The sequence below is a fragment of the Arvicanthis niloticus genome, chromosome 10 (assembly GCF_011762505.2).
Source record: "Arvicanthis niloticus isolate mArvNil1 chromosome 10, mArvNil1.pat.X, whole genome shotgun sequence".
Lineage (NCBI taxonomy): Eukaryota > Metazoa > Chordata > Mammalia > Rodentia > Muridae > Arvicanthis > Arvicanthis niloticus.
Window position 1 is genome coordinate 24,475,748 of NC_047667.1, and position 27,453 is coordinate 24,503,200.

Genomic DNA, 27,453 nt, shown 5'->3' on the forward strand with positions numbered 1-27,453 from the left:
TCCAGCTGCCACAAACCTGCTCAACAGCATTGGAAAATGCAGGGATGCTCAGGGGTTCTGACTGACCGGGACAGGCTGATGGTGGGGCTCTTCTCTCACTGGTGCTGCCCTCTCATGCTGTGCAATGTGGAGCAGGCAGCAGTCTGGGTTCAGCAGAAGGCAGGGCTAAGAGAAGGGGCCATGATTCCACTGATGAGTTATATCATTACAGCTTTAATCCAGGAGGCCTGAGCTCTGGCCAATAGGGCAGCCAGAGGGAAGGGCTGTGGCCAGCTGTTGATAGAGCCCCCCACCTTGTCTCCACCTCAGCCCAAACTGGGCAAATAGGGTGGGGGCTCACCTTTCTGATAGGGGTCCTGGGAGCAGAGGGACTACTTGAAAACAGAGACTGTGACCCAGGTTCTCATCTTACTCCCAACCTCCCAGTAAAAATAGCTCATGAATCCCATGCCCTCCCTACCCACCCCTCATCCACGGCCTGGTTCCAGCTCAGCTCACGTTCCACTTCTCTGGGGCTCTGTCCTCAGCAGGGCCCAAGGCTTGGCTTGACCTGGGGCCTGGTGACTAGAAGACCCATGCCCACCCTCAGGGCTAGATGCAGGTACAGGATAGGGAATCTCCCAAAAACTCGGCATCATGGAAGGGACGGCAGAGCCACAGCTGTCTCCTCAGGCTCCTGGGTAAGAGGGCTGAGGTGGCATATAGGGGGGAGGAGCTGAAAACCAAGGAGACAGGATGAGGGTCAGTGGGGCACAGGAAGACAGGAAGTACTCTCCCCCCTCCACGGTGTGCAGGTTCCCTGGGAAGAAATGCCTAGAAGTTTCCAAGGAGACATGGAAGGAGCCTGGGAAAGGTAATCTATCAACAAAAGAGGTAAGGGAGGTCCTGGAGCAAGGGCTGGGGACAAGAAGGAACAATGATTCCAGGTTGTGCACTTACCTGCAGGGTTGTAGATTGGGGGCCCAGCTGGGTAGAGTGGATACTGAGCAGCGGGACCACTAGGCGGGTACATGAAACCAGGCTGTGGAGGTGCAGGACCAGCTTTGGGGTCCGGGGGGTATTGGTATACTGGCTGCATTGGGATGCCTGTCATAGGAATCTCCTGGCCTAGAGGAGGGACAAGGATCAGCACTGAAACACCCAGCTCCCACAGAAACCTCCTCCCATCCAGGAAACCCAGGTAAGCGCTCTGGCAACTGCCTGGCAGGCTGCTGAATGGCCGGCCACTCGTGGCCTTTGCCTCTCAAAGCCCACTTGCCCAGAGTTGAGCTGGGAGCTATGTGTGAAGCTAAACAGGTTGGTCTGTGGTGACTAAGTTTGTTCCCTCCAGCAGGTCTGAGAGGCCTCAGGAGTCAGTCTAGCCTGGGAAAGTCCAGCTCCAGACGCTGGTATCTTGTAATCCAACACAGCTACCAGGAAGACTAAGGGGTCCTCCTCCAGTCCTCCCCTCAAGCTGACCTCCCGTATGGCGTCATCATCCCCATGTTCATCAGGCTTGGGCAGTTACATGCAACACTCAGACACACATCTGAAGTACTGGAACACACCCAATTAATGCTCACTACCACAGACCCCACCTCATATACTCAGCCACAGGCATGCTTATACCTTCTGCACACTTACCACCAACAGGTGCATTCCTGCGCGTGTGCGTGTTCATGGGCATGCACATACAAGGGCACCATAACTTGTTCCCCATACATTCCTGGGCACAGTCTAATGCTCAAGGGTTCGCTCGCACACATTTCTGGGGGGGGGGGCAGGGTTCAGGCACACAGAAACACCCACAACTACAGAATTCACCAATCCTTGATCCCTTTGGTGCCCGTTACAGGAATCAATCCAGCCCATTTCAGACTCATCTTGTCCGACTGTGTGCATACCTTCAAATGTGCTCTGGAGCTGCTGGCGCCTTCGGTATAGGTAACAACACGAACAGAGGAAGCAGCAGATGGTAGTGGCAACCACAGCAACAAAGAGGATTACAGCAGAGGCGATGCCTGCTATAGTCTTGGGACTTTAGACAAAAAAAACAGGTCCTCTCACCTTCCAACACTCATAGAGGGACTCCTCACTGTGCTGGCTCCAACTCTTGGCCAGCAGGGAGCCACAGCATGCTAAGACTTGGAGTTCCCTGTGGGATTAATTCTGCCCACTGTGTTTTGTAGCTCTAAGAGACCTCTACTTCCCAAGAGGCTATGCTGTCTGGGTAGCTAGCCCGAGGCATGCTGGGATTTGTAGTGTGCCCACCTACCCCTGCTTTTATATCTGCCATTTAATTGGCTAGGTTTAAAGTATGTTGGCATCGAAGGAGCCTTTGAAATAATGTAGGGTCATTATCATCAAATCTCACAAGAACTTGCAATCTCCTTATATCAGTTTTATATGTTTGCAGGTCCCTTTAAATAGTTTGAAACCACTCATTTGGGGGCTAGGAGTACAGCTTAATAGTAGCATGTTGGTGTGTTTGAGGACCTACCCTCAGCCCTGGGCTGGATCTGGAAGGATTAACAAAACCTTTCATTTTAGGAACTCTGTTTCTTTTTTTGGTGGTTTTTTTTTTTTTTTTTTTTTTTTGAAACTAGCCTCAGGGCTGGAGAGGTGGCTCAGTGGTTAAGAACACTGACTGCTCTTCCTGAGGTCCCGAGTTCAATTCCCAGCAACCACAAGGTAGTTCACAACCATCTGTAATGGGATCAGACACCCTCTTCTGGTGTGTCTGAAGACAGCGACAGTGTACTCATATACATAAGATAAATAAATCTTAGCCAGCCACAGAGTGAGTTCCAGGATAGCTAGGGCTACACAGAGAAACCCTGTCTAAAAAAAAGAAAGAAAGAAAGAAAAAGAAAAGAAAGAGTCTCACTTTGTAGCCCAGACTGGTCTGGAACTCCTTAAGTTCCTTAGTGATGATCCTCCTGCCTCAGCCTTCTGGGTGCTGGTGTGAGCCACCAGGCCTGGCTAGCAACTTCCATATTATTTAAAAAGGTAACAATGAGGGCAAGCGTCTTAGCTAGATCACAGTGTTAGTAAGAAGTTAGCCTGGAAACAAAACCCTAGTCTTCCTGCCCTCTCACCAGAGCGACCACCAAGCCACTCTGCAGTTTGAGTGTTAATTTAGCACACTCCCTCCCAGGACCTGTCAGGATCCAGAAAGCCCCTGGAAACAGCCCAGGCAAGCCCATGGTAACTAACACCAACCACCCAGCTCTGTCACCATTTGGAGTCCTGGTGACTCCTTCAGTTAAGAATGTGGAGGTGGGCATTGGAGCCAGCAGGAGGCCTCTTGAGAGGGGGTGGAGTGGGAGTCCGCAGCCCACCTGAAGGCCAAACAGTGTTTCTGCTGCCTCTCGGTGATGAGTAAGGTCAGGTCCCTGCAGCAGTACCGCTGGTAGCAGGTCCCGCAGCAGAAGGTGAAGAACTCGCAGTCAAATCCCGGATGCCAGGAGCCATTCCGGTCCAGATACCACAAGCAGTCTTCACTCGCCAGCGCTGCGGGCAGGGGTGGGGGTGCCCAGTGGACACCGGTCCAATTCAATTCTGGCCACCCTCAACCCCACTGCCTTGGAAAGCTGAAAGCTCACTTTTGTTTCCATCCTAAGTGGTTCAGCTAGAAGTCCTAGCAGCCCCTCTCTCCCTGAAGCTGAACCCCGCGCCTGGGGGTCAGGTTCCCACTGCCTGACCTCTCAGCGCCCTTTCTTCTTGCTCCAGGAACAACGGCAGGCATCTGGGGCGCATAGACTGCCGGAGGATAGCCTCTGAGGACACGGCTGGTTCCTTTAACCTCTCCCTAATCCCGCCCCACCCCTCCCATCTCGTGTCGCTCTCCATCCCTTACCCAGAGGAGCCCCAAGCACCAGCAGGACGACGGCAGCGAGTGGCGCGGTCCCGCTGGGCCCCGCGGGCGGCATGGCGAGAGGGGGCTGGGCGCGGCCAGGACGGCCTGGAAAAGGGGCCGCAGGACAAAGCTGGACGAAGCCGGCCGGCGGGAGCTGCAGCACCGCCCAGCCCGCGGCCAGGCTCTGGCTCCTCTCCCGCCTTCTTGGGGCGGGACTAACGCCCAGCCTGCAGTAACCCTGCCTGGGCCCCGCCCAGGGGTCTGCCCACCAGCGACGCCCACCCCAGTCTCAGCACCGGCCCGGTACCCCTCACCCCAAAGCACAGCCCTGCTCTCCCTGTCCACAACAGTGCGGTGACTCCTTCAGTCTGAGTCCTTAAGGGCACAGCCAACAGCTGGGCACTGCGGTCAGGAAGGCCTGGCAGTACCCTGTGCCCGCCTCTCTCCTGAGACCAATCATTATCCCAGACCCCAGAAACACTGATCCTGGTGCCACCTCCTAATGACCAACTCATGGGCCAACTCTGGAGGGGCAGGGCCGCACCTTCCCTTGTGTGGGACCTCCTTTGCTCTGGTGTCCAGTCTTGGACGTCCTGCAGGGGGAGGATGGGGCAGTGTCACCCTGCCCCCATTCCTAGAAACAGGCATCCATTGAGAGGAAGTTCAGAGAAGCTTTGTCCCCATCGGTGCCCACAGGCCTGGGCCCTGGCAGCTGCACTGGCTCCCTGAGATGGCCCCTTCTCCCTCTGAATGGACAGCTCCAACTACAGCCTCACTCCTCACCGGCAGGGGTGGCCCCTGCCACTTGAGACACAGCCAGTTAAACACTTTACAGTGGAAACTCTTTTTCCTCATGGAACAAGCTTGCAAAAATACCACATAAGCTATCAGAATCAGCAGTTAGTTACAGGTGGAAAGTCTCAAGGTAGAAAGTCAAAGTACCTTTACAAATTCATGTGAAGTTGATACAGGACTTGGAGTTAGAGTCTGGGCTCCAACAAGCCAGGTTTAGCCACTCATCCTTAATAAGACAATTAAAATGACCAAATTAATCCTGAAAGACAGAACAAGAAAATGTATTCAACGTGGCCACATTTGAAAGAGGGAGAAGGAGATGCAGTGATTCCTTTTGGTGCCCTAGTCCAGTGGGTCTCAGCGTTCCTACTGTGGCAAGCCTTTAACACGGTTCCTCAAGCTGTAGTGATCCCCAACTGTACCATTATTTTCGTTGCTACTTCATAATTGCAATTTTGCTACTGTTATGTAAATGGTTTCCAATGGTCTTAGGTGACCCTTGTGTGGAAGGGTGCTTTTAACTCCAACAGGGGAGTCGGCACACAGGTCCTAGTCCATCTCAAGTAAGGGTAAAGTTTAAATAGAGGGTAAGATATTTGCCTAACTAAGCAGTCCAGGCAAAATGTGATTCCCCTGCCCATCACTGCCTTGCCTCCTAGTCTTTCCTGCAAGGTTACTGACAAACTGTAAATCTCTTACCAGGAGACAAGTTCCTCTTCCGCATGCCCCGGGCCGTCACCAATTCCTCACCCAGTTGAAAGTTCCTAGAGAAATTCTAATTTCTTGGGGTCCATTCTTTCAATAATCTGGCAACTAAAGAAGGAGCAAAAGTATCTAAGCGTCTGTTCACTGCTGCCAGACAGGCAGGTACAGAGGCCAGTGGTCAATGCTCCACCCCGCATGCAGTACCCTGACCAGAACTGCCAACCAACTGAGGCAGAGTAATGGCTACCTGCCATGGACACTTAAAAAAATATTATTTTTTTATGTGTAAGAGTATTTGCGTGCATGTGTGTCTGTGTGCTGCATTTATGCCCGGTGCCCTTGAGAGCAGCTGATACAATGAAGCTGGACTTATGGAGAGTTGTGAATTACCTCATGGGCTCTGGGGACCAAAACTGGGGCTTCAGCAAGAGCACCAAGTGCTCTGAACTGCTGAGTCACCTTCGAAGCCCATTCCACAAGGCATCTGCTTCCTCAGAATCTTTGCACAACTCCCCTAGCTAAGCCAGCTTGGTAAATGTTCTTTATCATTACTTTACCATCACGGACTATATAACTCAAGTATTAAAGGTTTAAGGTAAAATAGTACGTGGTTAAGAAGACAGGAGGTTCTAAAGGTTGTGCTTATGGCAAATGCTTATGGTCTTCAGGGTGAGGGAGCCCGAGGTCATGGGTGACAATGGGCAGAATGTCAGTGAGTTAGGGAAAGGAAATCACGGAAGGGTAGCCCTACTCTGGGTCTTGTAGGTGGTGGCACATCCTTCTAGAGAGAGGGACCAAGAGAAGCATGCTCCTGCTACCCAAAGCTGCCAGCCTATTTGAGGCTGGCAGGAGTACGTACTCCAACTGGACAGTCATGAATACCACTGCCGAGAACTTGTCTTGACTCAGTACCTATGCCTGTCCATTGCTGTTCTCTTTCTTCCTCTATCATGAGCCCGTGAAAGCAAGGTTAAGGTCACCAAGCTCGGGCAATAGGTGCTCAGCAAACGGCTGTCCTCCCTGTTCAGAGGTGACTCTGCTCTCCTCCATGTGTGTGCTTTAGATCCACCTCACCTGTCTCTGCAATGTTCGGTATCTTTTTTTGTTTGTTTGTTTGTTTTGTTTTTTTTGAGACAGGGTTTCTCTGTGAGCCCTGGCTGTCCTGGAACTCACTCTGTAGACCGACCAGGCTGGCCTCGAACTCAGAAATCTGCCTGCCTCTGCCTCCCAAGTGCTGGGATTAAATGCGTGCGCCACCACTGCCCAGCAATATTCAGTATTTTTAGTTTCTAAAAAACCAAAAACTTCATTACTTTTATTTGTGTGACATGAGGTGAGAGGACAAATTGTAAGAATTGGTTCTCTCCTCTCATCATGTAGGTGCCAGGGATTTAACTTGGGTCTTCAGGCTTGGCAATAATTGCATTTTTCAGCTGTTCCATCTCACTTGCCCAATTCCCCACCCCACCCCCCTTTTTTTAAAAAACAGATTCTCATGTGTAGGCTTGGCTGGCCCAGAGCTTGAAGGCTGGCCTCTAACTCATAGAGATCCAGCTGCCTCTGCCTCCCAAGCTCTGTGATTAAAGGCATGAACTACCATGTCCAGCTACATCAGTGGCTTCCTGTTTGGAAGATTCTAGGATAGAGATTAGGATTCAGTGCTGGGGTGCCCATGCAGGTTGGGATACTTATGTAGGAATGTGCATGCAGACATGGACAAAGGGTGTCCTTGCCTCAAAACTCCTAATCCTCATGCCTCAGGCTTCTGAGTGCAGGCAGAAGCACATGACCCACCTCTTCCCAACTGGCGCTTCTTGGGACTTGGAAGCACAGAAATGAATAGTTAACATGAGCTATATTTCCACGGTGGCCCCAAGTCCTGAGAGGGCCATGGAGCAAAGACTGAGGAATGGGTGTGAAGACTTGTAAAAGATAGTGGTCTTTATATTTGTTCTTGTAGTTGTAGGCACCATTGAGGGGAGGTCAAAGGTATTGGCCAGTGTAGGGTAGAGGAAGGGGAACTCTTCCTCAAGAGGTTTTATAATGTTTTCTAGGACTAGCTCTCAGAATGCCAGGCTCCTGTTTATCTGCAGTGTTTTCAGAAATCTGAGCAAAGCTTCTGCAGCATGGGCTCCAGGAAGAAGCATGTGGATGAACTAGTGTGAGTGGAAGGAGCAGCCACTGTCTCAGGGAGCCTCAAGTCTGGCCTTAGGAGCCGGCCCAGGCAGTAGGGTATTTGGAGAGTGCCAGGTTATCTTTAAATGGCACTTTACTCAGCCTGCAGCTCTGCCAGCTGGGCAGGGTGGGGGCAGACAAGTTATTTTGAGATCTCAGAGTGAGTGGTGAAGGCTGTTTACAGCTCTCCTGTCTGTCCCCTCTCCTGGGAAGAGCTTGAGGCCAGAGCCTTGTTGCAAAACACAGCACTCCAGTTGGGGTTTGTTTGCAGCCATTCTAGCACAGATGGGAACTGTTGAATTCAGATGCACAGGAACTTTAACACGTTTAGGTGATGATAATTCCATTAGATTTGAGATCATACTAACAAGCTAAATCTAATACTGTAAGCCCCACTTCAGAGTGCTTTGTATTGTACCAATTTTAATTCTTACAGTCACCCGTGGTGACACCAACATACCTATTCTGTGGATTTGAAAATATAGATAGAAAATTTAAAGTACAGCTTGCCCAAAATTACCAAGCCTAGCATGTGGACATGCAAAGACTCAAAATCCAGCCTGGCTCCAGAGCCCACGTTGTGAACCAAACTATGTATGTGCCCTGCTCTGCCACTTCCGGACTGCCAGCTCAAAGCCACCTGACCCCTCTGGTCTTGCTTCTCTCTTGTGGAAACTCCACCCTGTCTTTCTCTGATCTGGAGAAGGCTTAAGGTAACACAAAGGTGTACGTCCACTGGCTTCTCTGCAGTTGCTAACCTTCCAGTCAGGCATGAGGAGAAAAGCTGTTGAGGGAAATCAGAGTTAAGAATCTGCAACTACAACGTCAGAGTCAGATGTAAAAAATGATTTTTTTCTGTTTCTTTTTGAGACAGAGTTTTCTGTGTACCCTTAGCTGTCCTGGAACTCACTATACAGCCTTGAAGTCAGAGGTCAGCCCGCCTGCCTCTGCCTCCTAAGTGCTGGGATTAAAGGTATGCACACCACCACTTGGTTGAAAAAATTTTATTTTAAAAATTGAAATGGATCAGACTGAGTCTATCCTACCACCTAGTGGGGGAATTCAGTGCCAAATGCTGGGGTAAGCACTCCAGGCCTGTTTGCTCTGGTTTTACACATGCTCACGCTGTGCAGTAAGTTCTGGCCTGTGTACATATCCTAGGTACAGAGCTCTTCTCGCATCCCATGCAGCCTTCTCCCAGTCTCTCACCAGGTCCTGACTCAGGCTCCAGGGACTTCCTACGGTGGGAGTCTACCTCCACCTCCCTCCCAGCTCTGGGCTTGATTTCAGCTGAGCTTTCCCCCCTTTGGATCTAGAAGTATAACAATCCTCATGCAGTGGTTTCCTACCTTTTAAAACTCACTAAGGTGATGAAATACAAAAAATTTAATTATGTTCTGAGAATGAGAGGTGGGGAGGGGGAAGCAAAAGCAAACCAATACACCAATAATTTGTCACAGGTAACCATGGGGAAATTGCATGGTGGGTGGTAGGTGGGAGCTGGGGCAGGTCTACAGAGCTGTCCTCCCAAAGGCTTACTGAGCCTTGATTTAGCAGCAGCACTGGCATCTGTGAGGCTGAACTGAGTCACAGTCAAATGTAACCAGGCAAGTCGAGCCAGATACAACTATAGCTCCCGCTCTGTGGCGGGGCTAGGATGGGACTCTTCTTGTATTCCGGTGAGCTGGGCATCAGTCCCCCATTTTACAGGCAGGGAAACCAAGGTTCACAGGATAGCATTCTATCCCAGCCCCCTTTCCAACTATATTGCTATGCCAAGACTTGAAGGGCTTCCTGGGCCTTCTAGTCAGGCCAGTGGCTGTTTTCCTTCTCATTGCATGCTTGCCACACAGGCATGAGAGATCTTTTGTAATCATCTAAAACCAAAACAAAAACCCCCAAAATGAGATCACTAGCTGGCTGGTGCCAACCTGCATTATCCTCACAGAAAGGCAAATGGGTCACCGATTTTGTAATTTTATTAACATGTACTTTTGGCTGCTTGCTACTGGAATCTTCATAAAGCACTGAGATCTAGTGTTAATCTCTGTGAGTGGGGCTTTGGTCATATGACCACCAGCAGAATGTTTGACTCCTCTGACGCAGAGGACCTGTTAACACTGAGAAAACGGTGTCCTTTTGGGGAGTCTCTCCCCCAAGGGTCATCAAGCCTTTATGAGGCTTCACCGATTCATCTCCTCTACCCTGGTTCCGGTCTCAGCACACGCTGCAGCTCTTCCACCCAGATCTGCTGCCAGATGGCATTCCTACCTTCTATCGCCTCCCACTCAGCTCAGGCTCCAAACCACTTTTAGTTTTTCTTAGGTGCAATCTTTCTCTAGAGGAAGCAGGCCTTGTTGGAGCCTTCACTATTTGGCTCAACTTATCTTTACAGCTTTATTTCTGGCCCAGACTCCAGGAATCACAATACTTGTGTTTTTCTAGCTGGGTGCTTATGTGGGGAGTAGAACCCGGGCCCGTGAATGCCAATCAATCGGGTGCTCTACCAGCGCACTATACGTCAGGCTCCATTTTTGTTGTGGTTGTTTTTTTAAAAGACAGGTTCACTGTGTAGCCCTGCTTGGCCTGACACTCAGAGCTCCGCCCACCTCACCCTCTACTAGTATTACAGGTGTGCTGTACCATGCCCAGCTCATTCTAACATTTTTACAGTGCCTATTAAAAAAAAAAAAAAAAAAAAAAAAAAAAAAAAAAAAAGCTCTTCAAGTGCAATCGCTTCATGACAATCTTCTTAAATAGTCACCATCCACCCCTCTAGAATACCCTACCCTACCTTTGACTGGCAAACACACAGAAGAGCTAACAGTAACTATTGTTAAGTACAGGCTTCTTGGCCAGTATCTGCTCTCCTCTATCTGTAGAAGGGTTGAGAAGGATCCTTTTGCAAGGTTAGCAGGTGTGAGGTCATCCACATAAACACGTTCAACAGTTTAGCATTTCAGCACTCACATTTTAGCAAGACACTTTATTGAAGGGTCACTTTCTTCATGGCAGTGACTCAATCCTATTACTGCTAGCTGTCTTTGTGGGTGGAGGTGACAGTACACAGTATCCATCTTTCCTATAGCACTTGCCTCATTTGTTATTGATTTTTGATCTCATAATCAGCTTCCCCTGCCCCACCCCCAAGACAAGGTCTTGCAGGCCCTGGAACTTGCTATGTAGGCCAGGATAACCTTGGACTCAAGAGATTTGCCTGTCTCTTAAGTGCTGGGGTATAAGGTGGGCACCACCAAGGAGCCCTAGACTGGCTTCTTGAGAAAAGCCTAAGGCATTGGCCTTCTGTGTCTGACACAATCTTAATATTCACTGAAACTGACAGGAGCCAGAAATGCATCTTTTATTATGTACTCAGGCACAACTGGTCTGTCTGGTGGGCTTGGAGCAGGGGCAGCACTTGTTGATGAACTAACCCACCACGTGCTCAAGTGCTGTCCTGAGCCCAGCCTTCCTAGCCATGTCACCGCTTCCCCTAAACAGTTTAGGCCTCGGTTGTCCTTTTACAGAGTACTGTCATCAGTCAGGATCACTGAAAGGGAGAGAGGTGGAGGAAATCTGCAGTATCCTAGACCATAACCTGGGCCCATACACTGAAGTTTTCTGGACTCTTAACAATCAGTACTTTTAATGAGGTACACAGTACTCCAATCTTCCTGATAATACTGTTGCCAATCTCCTTTTCATATGACTTGATTTACCTGGATCTTAAATGTCACCCTTCCTAGAGGTTTCCTGTCATCTAAAATTTGATGGGCATTCTTTCCTTGTTTAGGTCAGTTTCTTTTGCAAATGGCTTCAAACTTCTTGGCATAAATAAACCTACTTATCTCCATAGCAAAGACCAGCCCCAATTCTCCCACAAAGGGCCGACTTGTAGCCTGGCTAGTCAGTGCTCACTTCCCTGGGGTAGAACGGCTAACCCGAGCAGAAGCTAGTTTCCATTAGTTGACCACTTGAGCTCACCATGGCCTTCTCAGCCTCGGCCATTCCTTTCCCCACTGCTATCCATCTGCTTTTGAACCATTTGCTGTAGCTTCATGCTTCTTAGTCAGTGACTTGTGAAACAACTCCCTTTCTTGGAATCTTATCCGCTCTTTAGCTTTCCAGCGTTTCACCCACTGGAAACCATTCTCCACGGGGAGCCCACACCTCTCATGAGCTCACTGGTCTTTTCTTAGTCTTCCACAGTCCGCCTTGCCCCTTTCCCAAATGGAGTTGGCTTTTGTAGGAGACAAAATATAAGCCAGAGCTCAACTCTGTCACACAAAGTCACCGACAGAGCTTTCTCCTTGCTCTTAGGAAGTCTCTCAGCAGGATGGGGATTTCACTGTGTTGCAGATGTTAAATGTTCTGAAAACACAAGCATCTGTCCTTCAAGGTGCATAAGCCCCCAATTCCAATCAGTTACATATGTTGGCCAGGATGGCTTCCTAGGAAGCTGTTTCTCAAGTTTTCCTAAGGCAGGAGTTTAGCCCTCCTACCAAAAGTGAAACATGAGAACAGGACAGGACCTTTGGGCTAATTTTGGCACCACACATTGGGAACTGTTCTAATGTGCAGGCTTAGAATGGATCCACATTACTGTCGGCATATGAACTGGGGTCTCCAAGCTTCCTCAAATTCAGCAGGCCAATGCTGCTAACCTGGTACCATTCTAACGTGTCAAAACCATTGGAGAACTTAATCATGTGGAATGGTCTACTGTTTTTAGCACCAAATCCGGTTGGCTTTGAGGTCAACTATGGAACAAGGTTCCAAAGCTCCTACTGTGGTCTTCTGGTTACCACTGGGCAGGTATGTTATCATTTCTCTTTATCGGGAACTTCAACTTCAGGAAGAAAAGCAGCAAGGGCAGAGGCAATACTGGTCTCCACACTGCCAGCCAGAAGACAACTATACACACTTTTTTAGGCTCTTACGAAGAAAGTGGAAGCTTTAGTGAGTGCTCTGAATCAAGGCTGAGCACTAAGGACATCTGGTGGTGTAGTCAGTAACAAGCTGCCGAGTCCTTAGGTTCCAGGAAAGGCCTTATTTGTGCTCTACTGTTACCCTTCTGCTTAAGAATAGAGCCCAAGTTACCACTACATTTCCTTTCCTTTTTGTTAGAGCATCACTCCAAAGAAATAGCTCCGGCTATTAAAAATGGAGCACCAGACATGGGTACTACCAAAGGCTACTATGCTCAATCTTCATCCACTCTCAAGTCATAACACAAGGGAAACCCACTGTGGGATGCCCCTGAACCCAGTGCCATCCACATGCGGTGCCACTCACTGACTTCTTAATCATACTTGGATGAAAAATATCAGTTCTCTAAGATTTCTGAGCTGCTTGCCAAATCACAGTAGGATGCCAAAATATGCTATGCTTTCTTCTGTTTTCACTTTGCTTCTAGAGGGAAGAAACAGAAGGTAGAGGTGTTGAGACACCTTAGAGTATGCAGACTAAATTCATTTGTAAAGATTGCTTTACTGTCCTAGAAAAATACATGTTGCAAATTTGAGGGCTACAACTCACCACTTTAGAGGATTCCTGAGGGATAGCGATACCTTTGAATATCAGACTCTGTGGTTATGTGCAGAAGAGGCATATTAAATATAGATAGGTCAGGCAGATTTAGAAATAAAAATCTTTTTTCCTGATTTTTTTTTTCTAAAAAAAAAAAAAAAAAAAAGACCAGTTGCCATCTGTCTGGCTTGCTTTGTGTGCATGTATATATAGGAACAGCCTGGGGGAGGTGCTGTGTCATGCAATGAAGCACAGATGGAAGATGGAGCCTTTGATAGAGGACCCTTAGTGTTGCATGAGGAAAGCATGAAGGTGAGGTTACTGGAAATGGCTTAATATGTGGCTGCTCCAGCTTGTTCTTACTGAAAACCTAGAGCATCACCGGCCGAGGGCAGAAAGCAGAATGATCTCTTAAGGGGTTCCTATCTGAATACATCAGATGTCCTATGAAAGCAAACAGGTATGTTTCTGAATATTAATGGTAGTGACTTCCTGTGCTCCTGAGCTGGGGCAAAATAATCAGGAACCCACATCCTGGGTATCAATGTTTCTGGTCTGGCCAACAGAGGATGCTAGGAATGAAGGGGGGCAGAGCTGGCAAGAAAGACAGTTCCAGATTTGGGGTATCTTCACAGGACTTTGATAAATGTTCTTTGCTTTAGCTTTTAAAATGCCAGCCCTGGTAAGCAAGGGCTGAGTGTCAGTGTCACTGTTGAGGCCGAGGGCCAGAAGCCACTCCAGGTTGAGAGAAAGTGCATCTCAAGGCCGGAGAGGGCTGTAGAATGGTCTGTGGCTGGGCCAGGAGAGGGAGAATAAGCTGAAGATTTTCCTTTTTAGATGCCAATAGTCTGTAGGACCCGCCTCTCATTGTCGTTAAGGTGGCATGAAAACATTATGTAACAGGGCTGCTGAGCAAACTGGCAAAGGAAGTCTGTGAGATACGCCTGCAGGAAGAAGGAGAGAGGCATCAGCAAGCACCCCCAAGACTAGCAGTATGCAGCAGGGTAAGGACCACCAGCAAGTGGTACAGGAATGCTGGCTTTCGGACAAATGCCAGCTTCCTAAGGCGGTAGGCTTTCACATCTGTGGATCAGATGTACATACAACCCAGTGACAGGATGCCATAGGGAGCCATTTTCTATTCCACCCAGAGAACGTTCACAAAGTAGACTCACTTTTGAGTGATTATTGCTGGTACAGAGGACTGGATAAAAATCCTAGCACCCTTCTCTGCCCCAGGGCCCTGAGCACCCAAACAGACAGCCACCCACTCCACTTTCTTCGAACCATGAATGGACTTAAACCCATAATGGTGCTTCCGTGCTCTGACAGATACTGTAACTGGTAAGTCGTCTATGGACGCCCTCACCTGCAGGTCAATCTGATAGAGAGGATCCTTCAGGGCGTCAGGGTCATCTTCCTCATCGTCTTCATAGTAATCCTCCTCTGTTAGACACAGCCAACACAGGCGAGTCAGGACGGAGGCCACCATCAGGCCCGAGGTGGCATTTACCGCATGGCTGAGGCAGAAGGTGCAGAGCCCCAGGAACATCCCTCGTGAGCCCACATCTCCTTTTACTTAGACACTCCATTCTTGGCCCAAGTGTGCAAAGAAAAGGTATTTACCGTGTTGTCCTGTCTTTTCTCAAATGGCTTACCATATTTACTTGTAGCAAGAATGTCAGATAAAAGCTGGCCAGCTAAACCATCTTCCTCCTCCTCTTCCTCTTCCTCCTGGTCCTCCCACATATCATTGGAATCATCTATTTGAAGATAAAAAGCAGCTGAAACACTCATGCATTTTCCCTCCCCAAGTCTTACTAGGTCAGAACAGAAGGGCCCTGAGGGTTTCTGTAATGTGGCCCACAGTCCCCAGTGTGATAGCACCAAACCCTCCCAGGTATTTGAATGGAAAAACTAAAGCTTTTAAGAAGGAATAAGGCAGCCTGCTTCCAGCTGCCCTCACCTTCAACCTTGAGTAGACCTGATAGTGTCAGCCATGGCACAGCTTTTCAATAACACTCCGCACCACAAGCTTTAAATCTGTGCCTGAATAAACCTAACTGACATCTGACAATATGGAACTTGATTCTCCAAGTTACAAGTCTCCTGGGAGTAAGGGTCTGGTGCACCTTGGCTCCACTCAGCAGGAGTAGCCTGGCGAGCAGCATTGGCCTCCATGACGTTCGAAAGCTCATTGATAATCAGCTTTAGGATTTTGACCAACAAAGGAATGTTTGTCCAGCGCTCTGGGTCTAGGAAGGAAGCAGAAAGCCTCAAGTTAGACTGTCAGTGGGCTCAATGTGGCAGCACTCCATCCTTCTGACAGCTCTACAGCACAGTTCCATCCATCCATCCATCCATCCATCCATCCATCCATCCAATCATCCAATATTCAAGAAGGGTTTCTTTGTGTAGCCCTGGCTGCTTTGGAGCTAGCTCTGTAGACCAGGCTGGCCCTGCCTTCTGAGTGCTGGGATTAAAGGTGAACTACCAATACCAGGCTTAAGCTTGGGTTTATAAAGAAGGGTAAGGCAAAACCCTGAAGTGCTTTCCGCCACCCTATGTCCAGCAAAGACTGATTTAAATTGATTCTGCTGGGTACAGCAATAAGGAGAAGTAAGAGTTTCAGGACGAGAGATCAGTTCCTACTAGTAACCAAGCTGTGAAGCCAGCACGGGGTGCCAGGACTTAACTTCTAAGACAGAGCAGATAATCAACCATGAGCAGCAACTCCACGTACAGTCCATTGGAGCCACAGGCCAAAGGTCAGTGAGAACCAAGACATGCTGAGCGCCTGTCAGAGCCCTAGAATGAAGCTGGAAGCTGGGGAGCATTGTCCCAAGATTATTTTTGTCAATTTTCAACAAGAAGGATCTACACATTCTGATTCATTGTTTGCTTAGTTTTCTGGTTCTTCTTTATGAAACCCGAAGTAAGACCACAGAACACAGCACAGCCCTTCCTTCCCCTATCCCAGGTGTCTGGAGCCCCTCGGACTGGAAGCATGACTTACTTTTGGCTGACTTAGAGCGGGTGCGGATGCCCTCGTCCATGCTGTAGATCTCTTCTCCCTTCACACGAATGTCTTGTAGCCGCTTGTCATCTGCATTGATGCCATGCTGAAGCAGTTTACATAGTGCCACAGAGCTGGCAAGAGCCAGAAAATGTCAGTCAGCTCCCATCTAGAGCTGTTGGCAAGTAGATTAGCTCACCCTCAGAAATGAAGACCCCCTCTCTGATGGAGTAACTTTTTTACTACTAACTAGAGGAGGCAGCAGAGCCCAGCTAAGAATGGACTTGGTGTACATGAGGTGGTTACTAATATCTGCGCATCTCGAACAACGTTAGGGTGGGCAAGCTGCACAATGATTATCCACACTGGTCAGTGTATTTGGGTGATGAGACCTAGTAGAATAAGCCTAGGCTAGAGAGGTTGGGGATTTAGCCCAGGGGTAGAAGGCTTGCCTACTAAACTCAAGGCCCTGGGTTTGGTTCCTAGCACCAGGAGAATAAAAGATAGAAGTCTAGGCCAAGGAGATACAAAGCAAAGGTTTTCTATCTATCTATCTATCTATCTATCTATCTATCTATCTATCCATTCATCCATCCATTTTTCAAGAAGGGTTTCTTTGTGTAGCCCTGGCTGCTTTGGAGCTAGCTCTGTAGACCATGCTGGCCCTGAACTCACGGAGATTTACCTGCCTCCTGAGTGCTGGGATTAAAGGTGAACTACCAATACCAGGCTTAAGCTTGGGTTTATAAAGAAGTGTAAGAGACTATCTGTACTTAACTAGGCAAAGTCTGTTCAAGAGGAGGTTATTAGCCGGGTGGTGGTGGCGCATGCCTTTAATCCCAGCACTTGGGAGGCAGAGGCAGAGGCAGGAGGATTTCTGAGTTCGAGGCCAGCCTGGTCTACAGAGTGAGTTCCAGGACAGCCAGGACTATACAGAGAAACCCGGTCTCAAAAAACCAAAAAACCAAAAAACCCAAAAAAAAAAAAGGAGGTTATTAGCAGAAATCAGAAATACACCTTGTACTCTACTGATTGTTTTATTGGGAATTTCAACATGGAGATCATATGGTTATCAAGAAAGACAGAACAGAGACTACAGGGACAGCTGGATATGTTAAACAAAAATCAGTGGTGTAAGTCAGGAACAAAAGATTTAAATGTGAGTCGAAGGGGAAAGCTCAGAGAGCATACACGGGGCCTTACCTAACTTTGCCTTCATACTGTCCATAGAACAGGTGCTGCCGACTCGTCCACTCAGCCATCACAAACTCTAGGGCAGGCTTCCCAGTCGGTCCTGGGAGGCTACATAGGAACTCCAACAGAGGTTCCAGCTGAGTGTGCACGAGATGAGCAAACACCATGATGAGCGACTAGAAGAGAAGAAAAGTTACCCTTTTCAGGGAAAGATCTCTTTTCTCTCTCTCTTTCTTTCTTTTTTTAAAGATTTATTTTATAAATGTGAGTACACTATTGCTGTCTTCAGACGCACTAGACGAGGGCATCGGATCCCATTACAGATGGTTGTGAGCTATCATGTGGTTGCTGGGAATTGAACTCAGGACCTCTGGAAGAGCAGTCAGTGCTCTTAACCTCTGAGCCATCTCTCCAGCATGAAAACAGATTTCATAGATATAGAAGAGGGAATGGGCCATTCAATCAAGAAACAGACTCTGAGGCTGGGCATGGTAGCACATACCTTTAATCCTAATACTTAGGAAGTAGAGGCAGGCAGATCACTGAGTTTGAGGCTAGCCTGGTCTACATAGAGAGTTCCAGGCTAGCCAGAGCTACACACTGAGACCACCTCAAATAAAACCAAAACCATACTAGAAACAGAGTCTGGGCTGGAGAAATGGCTCAGCGGTTAAAGGCGCTGTTGTTCTTGCTGAGGAGCTGGGTTTACTTCCTAGTTCCACATCAGTGGCTCCCGACCATTTCTAACTATAGTCCCAAGAGACTAGACTCCATGCATGTGGTGCATATATATACATGCAAGCAAAATATTCATACATGTAAAATAAATCTCTCTATATACAGCAGAGTCCACTCATAGGACTGAACATGGACCTTTCCATGTTCATGTCTCCTGCACCAGAACAGACACAATTTTACTTAGTTGTTCTACAAGGATATAAGGAGAGAATAAAACAACTCAGGACCCACACCCTCATTTGATTCCCACGTAGCAAAAGCCTAGTACCCCACTGTCCTTACCTGCATGACACTGAGTGTCTCTGCCTGCTGCATCTTACTGAGGATGGCACGAAGAATCTGATCCAGATTCTCCCCGAGCTCCCGCCCTGCCTTGGAGATGAGGGTGGAGACCAGGCGGCCCACAAAGGCTGCAGTGAACTCTGAGGTTCGTGGGTCAAGGAGCTGGCTCACTACTTGCATCACGTACCATAGTCCATTGTGGCCTTGCTCATCATGCCACTGGGCTACCTGTTCCAGTGTCACTGACACATAGGCCCGCAAGCACTCACCACCATTCTATGGGGACAGAAATGGCAAGATTAGCCACTGGAGAACAGATGCAAGGAGACCCTCAAACTGCTACCGACAGAGGTCTATACCTCATGGGAGCAACCAGCCTAGAGGGCTCATATGGCTCATAACGCCAGACAGGGATTTATTGTTCATAGATAAAGACAGGCACTAACAGAGCCTTCTTCTCCCCAATTATCTACCTCAAAACTGCCTACTCATTATAATGATCAATGACCAAGAACACAGAGTTCTACCAGTAAAGATTTACCTTTGGTATTGCAAAACCCTAAGATGTAGCCATAATTAGGAGTATTAAGGTCTTCATGGGATGGAGATGGACCTCACACAAATCACTGTCTGCCTAGGGATCTCTACTGTGACCAGGATCTACTATCATTTTCCTACAGCTTTTACAAACAGCCCCAGTAATAAAGACCTGAGAGTACCCAACACCCTTCACTTCTCCAGGTTTATCACTCTGTTGACTCTATCAACAAAATATTCAGGTCTCAAATCTAGACCTCTATAGAGGCCATCTATAGGCTCCTCTAAAACATCAATCAGAAATAGATAGTCAGATGTCTAGTATTCACACTTTCTAAGATGGTTAACAGACTTTAAAGCACAACCCCACTGGGTTTCTCTGGGTAAATTTGGAGCTGACAGACTTATATTTCAAAAGCATAATCACATCAGATTCCCTATCCTACTACTATATGGCTATGGTAGGGAAACTCTTTCCTCTGCAGTCTCCAAGTCTCAGATACCTGCATGGTGGCATTATCATCTGTGTGAAGGGTGCACTGTGCCACAGCAGGGAAAGCTTGACAGATGAGGAGCTGGGAAAGGGGAGGCTTTGTATTTCGAACTACTGTAGTCAAGATATCAATGGCTGTCTGAAAAAAAGAAAGAAAAGTCAGAATTACTTCTGGGGAGGGAGGTATCCAACCAAGATGCTTGTCAGGTACATGGAGCTCTCAGCTCCACTAGAGTGCTTATTAATTTCATTAGCTGTGGGGGTGGGTGGTATTGACAGGCAGGATGCTATGTGTGTTTATAATCCTGGTGCTGGGGAGGCAGAGAAAGGAAGTTTCCTGGGGCTTACTGGCTGGTCAGCATACCTTACTTGGCAAGACTCAAATCAATGAGAGGTCTTGTTTCAAAGGAGATAGACTGTTGCTGAGGATGACACCAGAGGTTGTCCTCCTGTTTGCAACATGTGTACATAGACACAGATTGGTAGCAGTGGGGGAAAATACCAGCAGGCATGGTGGCACATGCCTATAATTCCAGTGTTGGGGAGACAGAGGCAGGCAGGTTTCTGGGAGTCCAAGGTCAGCCTATATAGCTAGTCTACATAGTGAGACCATACCTCACAACACATATACATTCACTCTTACTACCCAGCCCCAAACTCCTCACTTCTTTCCAAGAATGGTTTCTCTGTGTAGTCCTGGCTATCATAGAACTCACTCTAAGACCAGGCTAGCCTCAAACTTAGAGAGCTACCTGCTTCTGCCTCCCCAGTGCTGGGATTAAAGGAGTATGCTGTCAACTCCTCCACACCCCCTTTAAAAAAAAAAAAAAAACCATATGTCCTCATGGACAGAGTAGCTCAGTATACTAATCTCCAAGCTCTGATTGCTGTCCTGTCCACAGGTGGGGTCTGTGGGCGGTACCTGCTCATTCCTTCTCTTACTCTCAGACCTTAACTTACCGCACAGAGCCCTGCAGGGATCTTGTCCGCCGGGGCCTGCATTATGCTGACCAGAGTGGGAATCAGCCTCATCTGCATTGGGCCTTGACAGGCTTCGATCTGGGACAGTTCCTTGAAGATGTCCTGAGCCAGCGAGGCGACAACAGGATCTGAGGTGGATAAGGTAACATGGAGCCCTGTCTACTTGTGGTCTAATGATGCTTGTTTCTTGTTCTAAGTCTAACAGGAGTCAAACACTTCTGCACAGATCAAATCTCACACAGTTGGGAAATGGGAAGTAGAACAGCTGGCCACAGGAATCACCTGAAGAGCAAGGGGATGCTAAGTCTTCAAAACATACAATAGATGTTTTCTTCCGGGCATGGACTTTTTAATAGCTACTCCTAAAGTTAAAGTAGGCTTTTCTTCTGGGGCAAATTTTAAGATCTTTGTTTTCCTGAAACCTGGAATAATAATAAAATCCAATGATAAAAGCCCCCAAACCAAAAAGCAAACAACCCCTCCTGATATAAGAACGTAAGAAAGGGGCTGGAGAGATGGCTCAGCGGTTAAGAGCACTGACTGCTCTTCCAGAGGTCCTGAGTTCAATTCCCAGCAACCACATGGTGGCTCACAACCATCTGTAGTGGGATCTGATGCTCCCTTCTGGTGTGTCTGAAGACAGCTACAGTGTATTCATATACATAAAATAAATCTTTAAGAAGAAAAAAGAATGTATAATCAAAGAAGGAGAAGGAGGAGGAAGAAGAGGTGGTAGAGGAGGAAGAGGAGGAAGAAGAGGAAGAGGAGGAGGAAGAAGAAGAAGATGAAGAGGAGGAAGAAGAGGAGGAGGAGGAGGAGAAAAGCTGGGGTGGTGACCATGCCTTTAATTCCAGCACTTGTGAGGAAGAGGCAGGAGGATCTATATGAGTTTGAGGCCAGCCTCGTCTACAGAATTTAAGGACAGCCAGGGCTACATAAAGAGACCCTGTTTCAAAACAAACAAAAAGAATAAAAAGATATAAAATTTAAAACACTGTTGTCCTGGGCTGGAGAGATGGCTCAGTCGTTAAGAACACTGACTACTCTTCCAGAGGTCCTGAGTTCAATTCCTAGCAACCACATGGTAGCTCACAGCCATCTGTAATGGAATCTGATGCCCTCTTCTGGTATGTCTTAAGACAGCTATAGTGTGCTCATATAAATAAAATAAAACTTAAAAAAAAAAAAAAAAAACAAACCAAACCAAAACAACAAACAAACAAACAAAACACTGTTGTCCCCAGCCTCTCATATATTAAAAAAAATTAGATTTATTTATTTTTATTTTGTATGTGGGTAATCTACCTGCATACATGTCTGTGTACCCATGTGTGTAGTGCCCAAGGAGACCAGAGGGGGGTGTCCTTTAGAACTGGAATTTCAGAAGAGTCTGGACTACCATGTAGGTAACTGGGTCCTCTGGAAGAGCAGCCAATGCTCACCCCTCTCCTGCCCTTTTCACACCTTTTCAAGGAGAAGTCACACATATTTCTTAGGGAGTAGTCATGCCGAACAGGAGGGACTCCTGGGGCTCTACCTGTAGCAAAAGGCACAAGCCCTCAGAAAGCAGAGAGAGCTTCATAAAGAGATGGAGCTTCTTTCTGGTGTCTGTTTTGAGAAAAGGTCTCACTATATAGCCTTCAATCTGTAATCTTCCAGCCTTAGCCCCGAGGGCTAGATCATAGCTATGTATACCTGGCCGAGGCTGAGAGATGGAACTTCTTGTTAATCTGCTTTACCCACTTAATAAAATTACCTTTGCCATGTAGCATGAAAAGATACATGCAGTGCACACTAAGGTGTATAGTAAAAGTAACTATAGCACTGTTTGTAATAGAAAAAAAAAAAGAACACTCTAGCTCTCCATTAATGGAATGGGTAAATAAAAATATAAATAGTCATTTCAGATAATTAATGAAGCCTAAGAATGAGAGATCAGCAGGCATGGTCTGCAGAACATAACTGTCAAAAAAACCCCAAACAAACAAAACCCAAAACAAAAAAAACCCCAAACAAATGAAATAACATGTATAGCATGATATCATACCAATAACTACCATTCCTCTATGTCTTTTAGCTTCAATTTTTAAAACAAATATCCTTAATATTTTTTTCTGGTACTTAGCATAAATATGTTTACTATAAAAGCTTAAAATGCTGAAAAGTATTGAAGGAAAGAAAAGCCTGGGGATAGGGGATGCCATCTGAAGTGTAAATAAAATATCTAATAAAAAAAAAAAGAAAAAAAAAAGCCTGTAATTCTTCCACCTAGAGATAATACCTGTGATACTTCCAATCATTTTCTTCTGGCATTTTTTCTTTCCAGCATACATAGCTACATGCATATCCTCTTTTTAAGCTAAAACTAAAACTTTGTACATTTTTTATGTACATTCTGGGGAAATCTGTCTTTTGCTTATTTTTAGTATTATAAAGAACCTGTGCTGGGTTTGAAAGCCTGTGTCTACAACCCAGCCCTTGGGAGGAGCGGGAGGAGCAGGGATGGCAGGGTCAAGGACAGGCTGGGCTACACAAAGCTCTGAGCGCAAAGGCTGGGCAGCAAAGCACTTGCCTCAGGTGTGCAAGGTTTCTCCGCATGCTTCTGTCTTCAGTGTTTTCTTCCCCCCAGTATTGAGATCAAACCCAGGGCCTCGAACACGCTAGGCAAGGGCTCTATCACTGAGCCGCACCCGCCCGAGTCTCAGCATCTCCTTTTCCAATCTGTTCTTAGGAAGTTACTCACTTACCTTCCTACTCCTTCAGAAGAGCTTTAAATGAGGTCGTTTTTGCATTAGTCTTTATGTACTATCTTTCCTAGTTTTTAAATTTATAAAATCACAGAAACTGGCATCCAACTTTGTAATGCTGCCATGTCTAGTTCCTTTGTTAACTAGGGTAGTTCCTAACCCACCAGTTACCACTTCTTTGAGTGCTTCTCATCAACATTTCTTTCCAGATGGCATACCATTACTGTACTTTAGGAAAATGGCGATGGTGAAGGGGCAGATTTTGTTTTCCACGCTTGCTGTGAATTCTGGGTCAACAGTACAAACGATGCACAGGGTCTCCATCACCAGGTTGAGGACCTCTGAGCTGAACTGGGCTGCTAGGTGAATTAGGCCGTCAAGGATGCTGGGGAGGAAGGGCTGAAGCACATGCGTACTCTCTGAGACTTTCAGTTGATCACAATAACTAGAGACAGAGATACATAATTAAGAATTAATTACTCGTAAGCAGGCCCTTCAAGCTTTTAGCCTTTCCAATCTTATATGACATATGCATGCCTACGTAGCTTTACAAAGCTACTTCTGTAGTTAGCTATGTCTTCATATTTTTCTGTAGCATATTACATACATATCCTCTTTGCTGGGATCAAACCCAGGTCTCGCATACATGTTTGAGCAGGTGCTCTAACACTAAACCACCCTGCTATCCTATTTGTATTTTCTTTAAAATTTCATACAACCACATTATCACATCCAAATTATTAAGATACTAGGTTAAATGTCTTGAGTTCTCAGACTACAGTGTTAAATTGCATTACCAAGATTTGGACATAAAAAGCTGGCAAGATGGCCCAGCCAATAAAGGTACTTGCTTCCAAACTTGATGAACTGAGCTGGATCCCCAGAGACTACACAGTGGAAGTTATCCTCCAACTTCTACACGCTGTAGCTCATGACCAACCTGGTCTACAAAGCAAGTCCAGGCTGCAGGGGTTCCACAGTGAGACCCTGTCTTAAAACCAAAACACAACACCCCACCAAAAGCAAACAAACAAATAAATGTAGTCTTAAAACATCTTGTTACAATTGTATAATGGGAGACTATTTTTTAATTTCCATGTTACAAACTTTGTTTTGAGTGCCAAAATGAGTTTAATTTTAGTATTATGCATGCTTACAGAATTAGTACTTTACATGTGGGATGCAGTCCTAACCATCTTTTTTTTTTTTTTCAAAAGATTTATTTATTTTATATATATGAGTACACTGTCACTGTCTTCAGACACACCGGAGAAGGCATCGGATCCCATTACAGATGGCTGTGAGCCACCATGTGCTTGCTGGGAATTGAACTCAGGGCCCTGGAAGAGCATGTTCTTAACCACTGAGCCATCTCTCCAGTCCCCTCTAACCACCTCTTAATCAACAAGTATTTACTGAATGTTGCTCACTGTCTCTCACAGGAAATAAATGCTATAGACACACTGTTTAAACCTGCACTTTCCTTCTTTTCTGATGGGGATGGAATCCTGGGCTTTGCGTGTACTGGGCGAAGGCTCCAGCACTGAAGACACCTCCAGTCCCATGAGTCTTTCCTTTCAGCACTGTAGTTAGACACAGGGGATGAAGACAGCCGGTGAGATGGCTCAATGATAAAGACATCTTCGGACAAGCCTGATGCTCTCGGTTTGATCCCCAGGACCCTCGTCAAAGGACAGAACTGAATGCCACAAGTTGTTCTTTGTGTGCCACAGCAGACTCATATGCCCACATGCCCTCCTACCATATCCACACAAATGTAATTAATTAAAAAATTACAATAGAATTGTGGGGATTGGTCTGGTGCTGTTATCTATTCAAATGCTAAATGCTGGCCTCCAAGATCTGGCTGCCCCCCAACCTCAAGCATGTCCTCACATAAACCAAGTGATGCTACATAAGCCTTTTCCCCAAATTTAAAGCTATTGGTTAAATAAAAGTGGAAGTGACTACAGCCAATTACTGGGGAACAACAGTGGTAGCTGGCTGCTCCGAGAGAGAGAGAGAGAGAGAGAGAGAGAGAGAGAGAGAGAGAGGAAGAAGAAGAAGAGGAAGAAGGAAGGAGAAGAGGAGGAGGAGGAGAAAGAAGACTGAAAGCGCATATAAAAAAATAGATAAGGAGTAATTCACCCAGTAATTGTGCTAAAGCTCCTTTTAAAAATTCATAAACTCTGCCTCGATTGGCCTGGTCATATGAATAACTAATAACATTATTAAATAATATTTTAAAATGCCATTTATATAGAATGGCATTAATAAATATAAATAAAAGCATGGTTTCTCTAAACAACACCCTGTTAACAGGTACTCAATAATTTTTTTTTAAAGACAGGGTCTCAATATGACTGGCCTGGAACTTGCTATGCAGACAAGGCTGGACTTGAACTTACAGAGATCCTCCTGCCTCTGCTTCCACAGTTCAGTGCCAGGCTTAGGGGTGCGTCACCTCACCCCATTCTTGTTTGTTTTATAGCTGACTAACGCATACTGACTGTAAAGCTCCACAGTGACCAGTGAAGCCATGGTTTACGGATGGGCTCAGCTTTGCCATAGACTTGCTTTCTATTCAGACCTAACTTTTTTCTTTTTGAACTTATTTTTGGATTCATTTATTTCATTTCTTGTTTGTTTGTTTTTTTTGAGACAGGGTTTCTCAGGGTATCCCTGGCTATAATAGAACTCACAAAGATCCACCTGCCTCTGTCTCTGTTCTGGGATTAAAGGTGTGTGCCACCACCTGCCTTGCTGGATTTATTTAAGTTTCTATGTATATAAAGCACACATGTGCCTTGTGCCTGAAGAGGCCAGAGGGTGAGGTATCCTGAAAACAAAGTTATGGGTAGCCAAAAGCTACAACATAGTCACTGCTTACTGGTTCTACCACTGTGTGTGTGTGTGTGTGTGTGTGTGTGTGTGTGTGTGTGTGTGTGTAAAACCTTACAAATAACTCAAAGTCAAAACACTGACCCCTGAGTAGCCAAAAGCTACAACATAGTCACTGCTTACTGGTTCTACCAGTGTGTGTGTGTGTGTGTGTGTGTGTGTGTGTGTGTGTGTAAAACCTTACAAATAACTCAAAGTCAAAACACTGACCCCTGAGCTTACTATTTATTGCTTTAGGAATGGTAAAAACTTTGTACCCTGAGACCTTGCCCTTCCTGGTTTTCAGCCTTGGCTCCTTCCTTACTACTTCCTCTTCACCTCCTACTAGTCACACCAGACTGCAGTAGACCTCCTCCTCCTCAGTCATTACAGCAACTTGTACATGACGTTTCAACTTCTCACCAGATGTTGTGATAGTTATCTGAGCTGAGAAGCAGATCTTTTAGAATAGAAAATCAATACTGTTGTCCTTATAATTAGAACAAGGTAATAAAACAACAACAGAAAAGAAGAGTTCAGAGCTGATTAGAGCCAGGTGCCACCTTATCGTGTTCACAAGTTGGGCCTGAGGCTGGGGCTGGAGGGCTGGAGCTGTGGCTCAGGGGTTTAGAACTCAGGGGTTTGGAGCTCAGGGGTTGCTCTTGCAGAGGACCCAGGTTCAATTCCCAACACTCACAGCATGCTCACAGTTTCAGGGGGGATCTGATGGCTTCTGCTCAACTTCCCAGTGCACAGACAAAACACCCATACACAGGAAACAAATATACAAACAATAATAAAAAGTAAGTCAGTCGTAAATTTTTTCTAGAGAAATCTGACACAAGTATAATTATACATCAATAAATATCTTATATTGTTTCAGAAATCATTTAAGGTAGTTTATACTGAAATAAAAGCCACTCCATGAAGGAATAAATTAAAGCTGGTACAAAAGAAAAAAGCCAAGATGCTTTGTAACTCTAATGTTACGGTTTTAGAAACTTCAGGGGCTGGATCAGTCTCAGTGGTTAAGACTGCTCTTCCGGGGGACCTGTATTTTTTTCCCTGGCATCCATGCTGGGCAGCTTACAATGGCCTGCATGTCCAGGGCTTCTAGAGGTAGCTGCACTCCCTTGCACATACCCACATACACATTAATTAAATAAAATTAAACTTGGAAACAAAAAACTCCATAGTTTTAGCAATGTGATAGGGATATAGAGGCTAGAAAACCAAAGAGGAAATGACTAAATTGAAATTTTTGGCCGAGAAGAAAAGATGGCTGGGCTGGAGAGATGACTCAGCAGTTAAGAGCATTGACTGCTCTTCCAAAGGTCATGAGTTCAATTCCCAGCAAACACATGGTGGCTTACAACCATCTATAATGGGATCCGATGCCCTCTTCTGGTGTGTGTGAAGAGAGCAACACTGTATTCATATACATTAAATAAATAAATCTTTAAAAAAGAAAAGATGGAGCCGGACAGTGGTGGCACACGACTTTAATCCCAGCACTTGGGAGGCAGAGGCAGGTGGATTTCTG

The 27,453-nt window shown here is 46.5% G+C and overlaps 2 protein-coding genes across 4 annotated transcripts in view; both read right to left on the bottom strand.

Moving 5' to 3' along the window:
* Window positions 1-193: 193 nt before the first annotated feature.
* Window positions 194-4,224, bottom strand: Shisa4 (shisa family member 4). Its single transcript, XM_034513546.2, has 5 exons — window positions 3,839-4,224; window positions 3,321-3,492; window positions 1,884-2,017; window positions 940-1,107; window positions 194-715 (listed from the first exon to the last, which is right to left on the bottom strand). The coding sequence occupies exons 1-5, from the start codon at window positions 3,909-3,911 to the stop codon at window positions 669-671; spliced, it is 594 nt and encodes a 197-aa protein (XP_034369437.1). The 5' UTR covers window positions 3,912-4,224; the 3' UTR covers window positions 194-668.
* A 6,239-nt stretch (window positions 4,225-10,463) lies between these two features.
* Ipo9 (importin 9) overlaps window positions 10,464-27,453 on the bottom strand; it is a 50,744-nt gene continuing 33,754 nt past the window's right edge. For 2 of the 3 annotated variants that reach the window (XM_034512820.2, XM_076941252.1), the window contains exons 15-24: window positions 23,249-23,475; window positions 20,263-20,411; window positions 19,313-19,441; window positions 18,273-18,548; window positions 17,262-17,428; window positions 16,059-16,192; window positions 15,175-15,297; window positions 14,701-14,805; window positions 14,412-14,488; window positions 10,464-13,986 (exon numbers count right to left, since the gene is read on the bottom strand). In XM_034512820.2, coding sequence (XP_034368711.1) covers window positions 13,876-13,986; window positions 14,412-14,488; window positions 14,701-14,805; window positions 15,175-15,297; window positions 16,059-16,192; window positions 17,262-17,428; window positions 18,273-18,548; window positions 19,313-19,441; window positions 20,263-20,411; window positions 23,249-23,475 — 1,498 coding nt within the window. In that variant the 3' untranslated portion in view covers window positions 10,464-13,875. The remainder of the gene's footprint in view (window positions 13,987-14,411; window positions 14,489-14,700; window positions 14,806-15,174; window positions 15,298-16,058; window positions 16,193-17,261; window positions 17,429-18,272; window positions 18,549-19,312; window positions 19,442-20,262; window positions 20,412-23,248; window positions 23,476-27,453) is intronic. The other variant, XM_076941253.1, reaches the window with a different exon arrangement.